Source organism: Aulostomus chinensis, chromosome 5 (assembly GCF_037954235.1).
Source record: "Aulostomus chinensis isolate RoL2024-O1b breed Wild chromosome 5, RoL_Achi_v1.0, whole genome shotgun sequence".
NCBI classification, from domain to species: Eukaryota; Metazoa; Chordata; class Actinopteri; order Syngnathiformes; family Aulostomidae; genus Aulostomus; species Aulostomus chinensis.
Genome location: NC_141324.1, coordinates 29,630,626 through 29,642,939, shown reverse-complemented (window position 1 = coordinate 29,642,939; position 12,314 = coordinate 29,630,626). Strand labels below are relative to the sequence as shown.

Genomic DNA, 12,314 nt, shown 5'->3' with positions numbered 1-12,314 from the left:
GAACTGCGACTTAATTGATCTTATACATCCAGCACCTTAAATGAGGGGCTTTTTACATTAACCACAGTATTTCAGGGTAATTTAATAGTGTGAGATGAGCTCTTTAGCTGTTAAGAGCACTTGAAGCTTGATCATGATGTACATTCATGAGCCGCCTCGGTGAGCATCAAGGTACGAGGAGGCTGTCATTTGGATAATTAGGCCTAATTGCTAACTTCTATGAGCGCGTGGGCTTTACATCTCCCAGTGTTTGTGTCTGCACGCATCACTCCATGAAACGCATTTACACTTATCTTTATAGTCCATTTTATTTTTCCCTCAAAGTTCTAAAAATTCTGTTTTTTCAACATTTTACACACGATTGTTTGAAGATTTTGTGGATTCGTGAAGTTTCAACGACTAAATAAGAAGGTATATTTGGATTTTGCACGAAGGGGCAAACTGATGCTGTGTGTCGCCTCCTGCGTCCACTAGGCAGCGCTAGATAACACCTGTATTACATGTGATGTTGCTGTGCGTCAGGTGAAGACAACACGGAGTCGCTGTGGTGTTTATCGTCCTGAAACCACCAGGTGGCGCTGTGACTCAAACTCAGCTGGCAGGCCCTCATCACAGGCTTGACCATGTGGGGGCCAGCTATGACTGTTGTACGGCGTCATATCAAACATGGCCGCCGCCACCGCAACACCGTTAAACACCCTAACTGATGGAACTCAGCCTCACAGTTTTTGGGTAATCCTGCTGACACAAACAAACACCAAAAACTTGATCTCCCCGGCGGATCTAAAGACTGAGATCTGTTGGTGATCACTTGTCTTTATCTTAATCTTTATCTTATCTTTCACGGCGACACCCCGGAGTGATGTCCTTTTTTAATCAAGGAAAAGTCCTCATCTGCTACGACTTGTGGGAGTTACTGACGGACTCTCCGCACGTTGTCCGTGTGTTGTCGATGCAATGAGGATGTTTGGTCAATTTGCGTGTTTTTATAAGCTGCGTTGTGTGTTGAGCTGATAGAAGCGTAAAAAAATGTAGTACTATGAAAGAAACTCTTTAAGCACGGCAGGAAAACCCCGATTTGAATAAGATTACACACAAACATCCACATTTTACTCTTAATTCAGTTTTTATTATCGATTTCTGCCGTTACATTCATGTTTTCCACAGATCCTTGTGTATGTGTTTTTCCAGTGGGCACATATGGTTTGCAGGCGTGTGAGCGTGTGTGTGTGTGTGTGTTTGAGCTCGCAGCAGTCGTCGGATTAATGTGTCTCAGTCTGTCTCTTGTCTCCCGTGACAGCGAGTGTGTTGTCTTTGTTCTCTTCCTCCGTGGGAGAAACACAGATGTCATGCCTCAAATACCTCACTTTCTCCTCTCCCTCTTCTCTCCCCTGTCATTCCTCCACTCCTCCTCCCTTCTCCTCTCACTCCTCTGCTCATTTTTATCTCCACCCAGGAGCTTCTGTTCTCTCAGCATCTGTCTGTCTGGCGAGGACTTGCAGCAAAGTTACTCCATTTTAGTTACTTATTTCTACTTAAACGGCTTAGGGTTTATTTTGCATTTGGATTCAAGTGCATTTACCAACTTCAGCGTATAAAGAACAGAATGAAGAAATGTGCATTTATTCAGAACAGAAAGTTGGCACCTCGTTTCCACAGGTTTGGAGCGCATCAACACACCTCGCCGTCCGTCTCTCGACTATGGAAACCTCGGCGATCACGTATTTGCGTGTGAAGTTCCTCCTTGTATGTTCAGTCTGGTATTTGCTCCACACATGCTGGGAAAAAAATGGAGCTGCAGAGTTGGATTGTGTTGGCTAAAGCAAGCTAACAGGCTACAAGTGAGCTAAATAAGAGACTTGTGCCTCTGAAGGGTTCCACGCAGGCATTCCACACGCCAAAAAAACCCCAAAAGTACAGATCAACCCGAGCTCATCAACGGGCTTTTCTACTGCCGTCCAATGTAATCCCAAATTACAGAAACCAGCCGTCTGCGTATGGAGAGGAAGTCAAGGTGCTGCTGCATGGGCTTCAGCCCCCGCCTGACTCTCACGCAGGCGTTTTCATCCAGTCACAAACATGTTTTTATCATCCAAAACCACAATTTCTCAACCTCAATCATACCATAGAGACAGATTTTAGAAATACAAAAACCCATAATGTTGCTACTGAATATAATCCAGGGTTTTCAGATATTGAATCCAGAAGCCATCAAAGACTGATGACAGGGTTGGGCTGACTGGACCGAGGAACAGGCTTCTCCAGCCTGAAACATCAGCTGCCTGCTCCGTGTCAAGTGGTTTTCACGGTGCTCATTCTCATCTGGCAACATTTTAAAACGAGAAAAACAACGACCTGGTGACAGTAGAACATGAAGGCGTTCACACCCACATTTGTGACATAGATGTTAATGTGGCCTCAAGGTAAGGCTATGGGTTGATATATTCATGGTATTTATTAGAAAAGCACCCATCCACGTTTTTCATGCTGATTTGGATGCTGCAAGGCTGAAGCCAACCACTTGAAAACTATTTCCCGTTCATGCGTTGGAAGTGAACGCACGGCGCGCTCACGTGTCTCCTTCCACGGGACAGCAGGTTCAGGAATGTTTATCCCCGTATCTGATCTCTGAATAGCATCGGTTCCGGCACCTGATTCTGATATTCCTGATCAGAAATCCCATCCGAAGGACTGACATCACTTCCTTGTCTTACCCTAAAACTACCCACACACAACTTTCACACAAAATCTGTGTTTCACTCATTCACAACATGTTGTTTTTTTGTTGTTGTTCGTCCCCTTTTGCACATGTGGTCCCAAATAAATGGCCGCCAGCCTGCTTTGACCGGTCTCATATTTCTCATCCTCACATTCCCGACTCCTTGTCTGATTGTTGTCATTCTCCATTCAGGGCAACCAGATACTCCGACCCCCCCCAGAAATCCTCTCCTCCTCCCGCACCTACTGTGAGGGGTTGCCTGTCGCCCCCCAGCTCAGACCGCTGCTGCAGGAAAGATAGAGCCCGGCGTGTCAACCTTTTATCTGCTTGCTCTCCACTCTCTCGCTCTCACACATGAAGCCGAACGCTTCAGATAAGCAGCCTGAAGTGAAAGCAGTTCACTGTTTAATGACTGACTGACTGAGGCAGCGCGCCGGTGAAAATATTCACACGTTCATCTGATGAAGACCCTCTGAAGAGGGCAAACGATTAAGAGGTGCAGTATTCTGATGGCACTCTGATCAACAGACGTGCATCTGATCGCACGTACAGCGCTGGAACTGTGAGGCCGCGCAGCACGACACAAAAAACACTCAATAAACCACAGTCGCAGCATGACAGAAACCGTTTCAGGTCAAATTCTGGAGGGGAAGTCCGATGAGATGTCACGGGTGTGTGTGTGTGTGTGTGTGTGTGTGTGTGTGTGTGTGTGCAGCCAGCAGTCAGACTGTTACTCTGTGTAAGGATGTACTGAGCTTTGCTGCCTGTGCTGTTCTGCTTCTGCACCTCGCTGCGTTCCTCTGAGGTGTGGCAGACGGAGCACAACTGTTCCTTTGTATGTTTGATACACACCAAACTTAGCTCGACCTTGAGTTTCATGTCCAGCATTTTTCTTTAGCACTCCCATTGTTTTTTTTCCCCTTCAATTTTTGCCGTCTATCGTGTACTGAGACGTCTCGTGGCCGCTAAAGGCAACAAAAGATGCTAACAACGTGGCGTCATTTAACCTCTGGAGCAGGCACTCAGCAGGAGAGGCTGGGGCGAGACAGCCGGTCAGATCTGGCGCTACCGCGAACAAATCTTTGCTTTTAGCTCATATCAAAGTGTTTGTTGATTACTGAGCAAACACCTGAATACAGAAGATGTGGATTCTATCCAACTGTAGTTTGTGAACATCTGGACAGTTCGGCTGTTATTTTCTAGTTGGTGGTCATGGGGCACAATTAGCTTCAAGCTACGATGCGTGGCTCTTCTTGCACTCTGAGGTCAGTTCTAGATGCCTTTGTGAGCTCAAAACACATATTTGTGAGTACTTGAAAAGCAAAACACAGTATTTTCGGGACTGGAACACAGCCTGAAAAGTTGAAGAACCTTCATCCTTAAGTTTCTCACCAGTGAAAGACTGTTAACCTTATTTAAGTGCTGCAGTTTCATTACTTGCAGGACAACTGTCTGGGATTCTCCGTTGCTATTTCCTTCTAACGCAAACGCTAATCTCAACCGGCTCTGCCAAAGCCAGAAAGCTGAGGGTTGTTCTGCTTACTATCATCCTCGCTATGATATCATGATATTAAAAAGTAATAAGCTGAGACAAATTGCCCCGGGGATGACAGTTACGTTTTCTGGCGTAATCTGATCTAATTTCATATTTTTACAGGCAACACTGCAGACACTTCAGATTATAGTGTTAGATTTCAGGAAATAAGAGGATTCTTCCTCAATCCCAAATAAGACAAGAGTCCTGGAACATACGGAGAACCACTCAGGAGATGTAAGAACGCTATGTCCTCTGAGGAAATAACGTCTCAGCTGCGTTCGTTATACAGATGCACGCATCTGAAGGCATTCCAAGCCACTGAAACACCCACGGAATGAACAGGACTCACCATCCAGTTCACAGCCCAGCAGCTCTAGACGGAGACCCAGGCCCTCATTGGTGGCTCTCTCTGGGTAGATCCTGATGAAGCGGGTCAGTAGAGAACCCAAGGACCTCAGCTCTGGTGTGTCGTGGTTCTGATTACCCATGAATATCTGAGGGAGGAGAGCGGCGAGAGAAGAGAGAAGCGTTAACACCAGAAACAGCAGGGTGGGTTTTTTAACCCGATGTCACTGAGAGTGGAGTCTCTGTCCACCTGGTGAGTGAGAGTCAAATATTCCCTCTCCATTAGCGCCTTCCGCTCTCTACTGACTCCTGAAGGAACCATCAGCATCATCATCGTCAGCTTGCTGCTCGTCCAGTTCACCAGAGCAACACCGTGGGAACCAGCTGGCAACTGGGCCGCGATTCCAGTCTGCAGGTTCTGTGTCGTTCTGTTTTGTTCGTGCTGCCGTTGTCAAAGTTCCCTTCGCCGCATGAAACAACAACGAGCTCTGCGCTAGCTCACAGCGACCTACATGCAACATTGCTGCTGCATCTTGAGCTAAGCCCCTCCCACAACCATTATGATTGGCTTACAGAAATACAAACAAGCCAGAACGTTTTTTTTTCCACCAACAGAATTAAGACATCTCTCCCTCTTTTCTTTCGAGCATTTAAATTTATGAAAGATTCTAATAATTGAAACCAAGCACACCAGAGAGGACAGCACAATAACATATCAGTGGGAAGGAACAGGTGAATACGTCAGTTACTTTGCTCAGAGACGGACTCTCAGGAGTGACGTCAAAATAGTTCCAGTTGTTATTGATGGAATTCTTTGCTGCTTTTCTGTAAAGCGCTCATGACACGCGCGGTGGTGAAGCCCACCCATCTGTTGCAGAACAGGAGGAAGACAAACAATATTGTGCGTTGTTTGTATCAAAGCCTGCTCCTGATCAGACATCGCTCGGTTTGATAAGGAGCTCAAACAAAATGAAAGGAGGAAACAAAGGCTAAAGCCAGGAAATCAGAACCAGAGGCCATCCTTTCATGTTCCCACCATGGAAGCAGAGCAGATGAAACCGTTAATGTCACGTTGGGAGACGCGAGGTGGGAAACACCACAGGCTCGACGGCCTGTCTGAATTCGTGTGTCCTCCCGTCTCGTATGTCAAGAGCGAGTTAGGATGTCCCTGCCGTTACGTGTGAGGTGCGGAGAATCACAGCACACACACAAACACACACACACACACACACACACCTCCATCTTCTGTTGGGTGTGTGGGCGAAGCCACGATGCTAACTGGTTTGACTTTTCTGTTAACAGCCACTGGTTACCTACAGCAGCAGCTCACTCGGACCTGTTGTGGTGAATCCGTCAGGGGAGATAAAGCAAAACCCCTCATTTGCAAAAACAGAACAAACGACCAATAAGCCAACGCCACTTTGGCTGATACTCACTTCAGACCGAAAGAACACGACTCAGACAAATGTTAATATTTGCCAGATGTCTTGTCAAAACACCAGTTTGATGTTCCCTCAAACGCACCAAAAAAACCCAAAACATGATTTAAAATGAGTAAGAATGGAGATCTGTGTTTGCAGATGAACCCTCAAACAGAACCAGTGTGATAAAAAACAACGAATGCAGGCCAGTCACCGGTGGCGACACATTCGTGCTGACGACAGCCAAAGATCCAGGCTGCTCCTAAACACTGCAAAGCTTCCTGAGTCTCCAGTGTTTGTGGCGGTGAAAAACCGCTTCCTCGTGACTGTGAGTGAGGAAGCGGTTTGCTCTGTGCTGCAGTTCTCCAGCGGTCCTCGTCCTCGCACTACTGCCAGGACAGGCCTCCTTTTAATACAGCGGTTTACAAAGTTTTTCCATGTACTGCACCACCACATTGGCCCTCAAGAAGCTGCAGACCCCGAGGTCACGTGATTCAGCTCAGCGGGGCCCCCTAAATCTACAGATACTTTGGCTGAAGCTCCGCTGGGATGAATTCACAGGCACTTAAACACACATCAAGAATCTGACCCTGAAGATGTCAAAGAACAGAAGGAATGAAAGCGAAAGAGCAGAAGAAGAAAACTGTTATTTTTAATGATAACAGCCTATTTAGAGGTCGGTCACACACCCGACAGCACAAGACACGCGGCTCAGAATCAAAGTCGCTCCATCGCCAAGAAGGTTTTTGGGTTTTTTTCAAACCAAAGCGATCACTAACCAGTCTCGAAGTCTGATGAGTTTCAAGTGCTAACCCACTGTTCCGATTCTTGGGTGCTGGCTCCACCGTTCCAACTAATAGCTACCCTCAAAAAATGCCTGTCAATCAAACAACATGGGGAAGTTTTTACGAATCAAATATTTTTGATTTAATGAATGTAAAAGGAATTTTTCTTTTAAAAAGCATCCTCAACCTTTATTATTTAACCGTCATAGTTAAATACTTGTAGAAAATTCACTTTATTTGTCAAGTCCTATTTTCTCCCTCGGTACAACCCTGAAAAAAGCAAAAAAATACTTGTGTTTGTATTTTTGTTGTTGTTTTTTTCAGAGAAACGTCATTCTGGGGAGGAATCACAGGTTTTCTGTCTGCCCGGCTGCTGGTGCGTTTCCCTCCACCCTGCACCTGAGCAACACTCCCCCCTCCCTCCTCAGGCTCTGCTGGCTAAAGGAAGTCCCCTTGACTCATTTCCTCTGTTCACAACACCTGCAACGTCACTACTGCAGATCCTCCACGCGTTACCCTGGCAACAGAGACACCTCAGACCTTGTGGGCCTGCTGCGACAGGTGTCGCCGATGCTGTACTGCACGGTTAAGCGCGAGCAGCTGATGGTAATAATTGTTTTCACACAGCTCTGCTAGCTAATCCAACATTAGCGGATTATTTGAGCATTTGCATGGTTACAAAAATAAATAAGTAAACAGCTGCGGATGAAGGTAAACTTACTTATTAGCTCCAGTATCAAATTTAGTCAAAGAGTATCGGAGCACAGAGGGAAACTCCTCCGCTTTCTGGGCCATGAGGATGAAAACAGTCCAGAATAACGTCAGCAGAATGACAGACAAAGTGGTTGAAAAAAAGTTTGGAGTTCAAAATGGCATCAAGCAACTTAATGACGCGTTGCATCGACGCTGCAATGAAGCATCAATTAGCCTTCGTGTGCTGTGAACGTCAGAGCTCGTGTGCGCTGCTCCCCTAAACCGTTCAGTTGTTTTATCTTCTCTTTATTCATTGGTTCAACAGAAACTCCACTTTCCTCGGCGCTTTCATCTTCATCTCCCATCACATGCTGCTGAGTGCCTCAGACAAAAGCCTCCGCCGATCATCACACTCACGTTCCGCCAAACACAGCTCACATGAATAGAAGTCTGTAATTTGGGGGCTCAACATTTCATTCCAAGAGCGGCGTTGCGGCCAGTCGAGCGTCTGTCTGATGGCTTTTTAGGAATTACAGATTACAGGACGGGGTGGTTTATTTCATGTTGCCAAACCTTTTCATCTGGCTGCACCAGACTGCCCTTCTTGTTGATCAGGTTTGGCTTGAAACACGAAAAACACCAGGAGGGACGGACAGAGGCGGGACGATTCAGTGGTGGCGCTCACCTTCACGTCTCATGATCTTATCAGTTGCTTTTCTTTATCATGATGACGTTTTGTCAACCCTGAGTTTATTTTTTGTTGTTGTCAAAGATCAATAACTCAAAAATCCCAGTTTCTATATTGAGAAACCACTTCAACCTGGCCTGATGGTCATGGACCAGGTCTTTGTCAGGCCTGGTCTCGCTCTGAGCCCACCTTGGGTCTGGTGGTGTTGTCCTCCTTCAGGATGGTCCACTCTTCCCCGTCCAGACTGTGTCCCACCTTAAACTTCTTCATGAAGACATTCCTGTCACGGTGTTTCCCACCCTGGATCACAACACCGCTCACCAGCTTGTCCTGGCCCAGATCCACCTGCCAGGAAGCACAGGGGAGGGGTCAGACAGTGAGAACCCACCTGAGGACCGAGCCCAACCCTCAAAGACGACCACAAAAACCAGGACAACAACGCTCGACAACAAAGTTCTTATGAGGCCATTTTTGCAGAAACACACAGAGGAACTTCTGATTATTATCACTATTATTTTTCTGTCCATTCTGAAGAAAAATGGAGAACTGCCTCTCAATAAAAGTTACATCACTGCTCTATAAGAACACCGAAACAGAACTGGGCACCGTTGTATGGGATTTACCCTGACGATAGCAGGCCAGACGTGAGCGTGTAGCAGCTGTAAATGAGTCTGTCGAGATGATGGGATGTTAAATATAAAATGTTAATTGTTTTAATAACCAAAACCACCAGAGGCCACGACTCCACTGAGGTGAAATCTGCAAAATCCAATTAAAAAAAAAACAGCCTGAAACTTTTTTGAGGCACGGACAGCAAGGGAAAGGCTACATATCAGGTCATGTGATCACTACAGGTGGAAGTGATCAATCAATAATAAATCTGGCAGCAGAAATCCACTGAGAGTTAAGAATCCAGTCAAAACCAAAAGCAGGTTCTTCAGGCCAACATCCTGCTGATGTCACACCGAGTCATCCCCTCGCCGCTGACGCCAGAGTTTTCCATCTGCTTTCAATCGGGTCTTGTTTTAGGAGCGAAAACTCATGTAGAGTCAGTTTGGTAGTGAGGAGCGATGAGCACATATTGGCAGGTATGTTTTGAAGGAGCGTGACTCACCTGTAGCCACTCGTTCCTGAAGGGCTGCTTGGTTTGCTGACCGGTCCACCCCGACCTCCCCGTCAGTAAACGAGCATTCTCAGCCACCCAGCCGCGGTCGGCGAAGGACGAGGCGTTGATCTGGGCGTCTGAGATCTGACCTGACACCATCCCCAGCATCCCTGAACAAGGGTAGTCTGGAAAGGGAGGGAGGGAGGGAGAGAGATGATGATGATGATGTCTGGAGTTGTTTTTGGTGTACAACTCCAATGTTTCCCCCTGTAGCAATGACACTGGTATGTCTACTGGTGTACTTGCTGCTTCAGCTGCTCTACCACCAATACTACTACTACTACTACGACTACTAATACTAGGTGTGCAGCTGGAGCTTGTTTTTGTACTACTGCTCTTACCAGTGCCACTATTTAGGGCTGGATACACTCCAAAACACACACACCCACGTGGCTCCTGTGTTTGTCCTACACGAGATGTCTGCATGCACAAAGACGCTCACACACGTTTGAGTGGTGGCCAGAAAGAAAAGTGGGAAGATGCAATTTTTCTAGTAAAAAAAAAAACTGAATTTGACTCAAGACAAAGCGCGGGGAAAAACAACAAATCCACAACTTCCTGCCAGTTCTGTGAGAAGACCACCGTCAAGGTGAAAGTCCAGCTAGAAAAAACACTTTCCAGCAATGTTCAATGTTGCAGTGGAGTCGCCTAGAATTTCCTCCTGAGGGAAAATCAGTCGAACAAAAGATAAACAAAAAATATAGTATCAATAAAAAACAAAAGGTAAGGCCAAAGTGGGACTGTCTCATCAAAGTGCATTCATCCACATTTTGAAATATTGGGAAACTGTAGATTTGTGAGCTTGCTGAGGGCGGTTTATTTTTGTGCCATTTTTGGAGAAAGAGTTCATTCGTTTCAAGGGAGATAAAAAAAGGATTTCAGGACAGTCGGAGGTTCTCCTGGGAGCTGAAGGTGATGTTGTGCAACACCTGAATCTAAGAAAATCAAAGAAAATGACGTGTGCATGAAGTGTTAACTTCATGAGGTCCGTGAGAAACAAATATCCAATCAAATATCCGTCATTCTGACAGCGAACACAGGGGAATTTATGGGTTTCGAGTTTCTTTTGTAGATTTTTCAGGCCAATTCTGTTCAAATATGCATCAATTTTAATGAAACCTTGGCAACGAATGAGCTCCGTTTCAGGAAGCGTTTTGACATCTGAGAAGCTTTTCTGTCCGAACGCTCACTAAAACTGCCGCTACTCTTACCGCCATCTCTACCACCACCAGTTTGGTACTTGTATCACAAGAGCCTCAGATTTATGTACTTGTCTCACCGCGGGGATTCGCCTCTGAGTCCCTGGAACAGGTTGGATGCTGGAGTCTCGTCTCGAGGGTGTTGGACACGAGCAGACTCTCTGGCTGCTGCAGGGCGATGCTACGACTGACCTTGAGGCTACGCTACAATCTGTTGAGCAGAGTGGCCAGCCTGCTTTCTCTCACGCTGCTACTTTAGCGGTCAGGAAATCTTCTGAGATAATTAATTGGTGGGGACTTCAGCTGTTTTTTGGGTATTTTTTTAGTTGTTGTTTTTTTTAATCAGACTAAAAAAGCTCCATTATTCCTGCAAAGAATGGGGCGGTCATTTTAAGAGGCGTTAAATCTGTTATCAACAACTCAAGCTAGATTTAATGTCCGGGCTGAAACAGTCGCAGTGTGAAACTGGTGTGTGACAAACACTTCCCGCTCATATCAGGCGCTGAACAGCAGCTCCTGGATGAAAATTCCACCACATTGTAAGTTCACACGTCTGGAAACCCCCGACTCTCCTTCTGTTTCCATGTGGACACCAAACATCCTCTCAGGGAAGAAACAATTTAAAGGGAGCCTATCTTTCAGGTCTTCTCATGCCACGATATGCAGAAGTTCTAAATTTAGAAATAATTACATTTACATCAGAACACTCACAATTGTGTCATTATATCGGCTGAATGACCTCTCTGACTCAGCCCCTGAGTGCGAGTCCAAATCTACTTCTCCTGCTGAGACTTTCCTGCAGCACATCAAGGACTGGGTTTATATAACGTTCAACGATGAGTAATGAGGCAGCATGTTCCCCAGTAATGAATAACACCGTCCTTCTGTGGGAGTTTACACTCGCCTTGGATGCAGCCATCATCATTTTAAATCAGCAGAGTCTCAGGATGCTAGTTTGATTCACGATGTAGAAAAAGTGAGAAAACACAAGTGCAGGGTCTGAAATCATCGGCTGGCTGGTGCCAGGAGCAGGTCAGACGTGTCAGGAAGAGCTCTAGTTTATAGTTTTTACATGAGGAGTTATTTAGTCTGTTCCATTAGCAGTTGTAAAAATGCCTCCGGGGGTTAAAGTCCAGCTGAAACAGCAGCTGACGTCATGTATTTCAGGGTGAAACAGGATAGAAAGGCAGGTAATCGTGTTGGGACAAAACACAGAAGAATGGGCGTGTCACAACAGAACGTTAGGCGAGGCCCCTTATCTTGATTTTCTAACGCCTGTTGTGTCTCCTTCCCATCACGCCACCTGTGAGGGTCCTGAAGGAGACGAGGACGTGTGTCTGAGACCCAGCTGGCAACCTCGGCAGCTGCTCAACACCTCCTCGGATCCTCTGCGTACATGCGTGCATGTGTGCTGTGATTGTGATCCCTATAAATCTGACAGTTTGTAAGGCATCAAATCAACGACCTGAATTATTTAATATCTAAATGTCATTTCCTGCTTCAAACAACAAATTAAAATTATGCTTCTTCCTTTTTTTTTAATCTATTTATTGTTAATGACATCCAGCAGCCTCTTGCTGTACCCTCACAGCCCACTAGGGGTAGCGTTGTTACCTGATGTCCTGCAGCCGTAGACCTCAAAGCGCATGCAGATGCCTTGTTCCCAGGTGACGGGCCGGATGCGGACGTAGCGAGCCAGAGTCTGTTTGGGGAGGGAGGCGAGAACCTCGTCTGTTGGGTTGTGGTTCCCCTGAAAGACCTG

General features: G+C 46.2%; 1 protein-coding gene across 3 annotated transcripts in view; it reads right to left on the bottom strand.

Moving 5' to 3' along the window:
* Positions 1 to 12,314, bottom strand: part of LOC147262109 (neuropilin-1a-like) — a 77,855-nt gene that overhangs the window by 10,801 nt on the left and 54,740 nt on the right. For all 3 annotated transcript variants that reach the window (XM_086204509.1, XM_086204511.1, XM_086204510.1), the window contains exons 8-11: positions 12,167 to 12,311; positions 9,303 to 9,478; positions 8,378 to 8,533; positions 4,606 to 4,750 (exon numbers count right to left, since the gene is read on the bottom strand). In XM_086204509.1, coding sequence (XP_086060635.1) covers positions 4,606 to 4,750; positions 8,378 to 8,533; positions 9,303 to 9,478; positions 12,167 to 12,311 — 622 coding nt within the window. The remainder of the gene's footprint in view (positions 1 to 4,605; positions 4,751 to 8,377; positions 8,534 to 9,302; positions 9,479 to 12,166; positions 12,312 to 12,314) is intronic.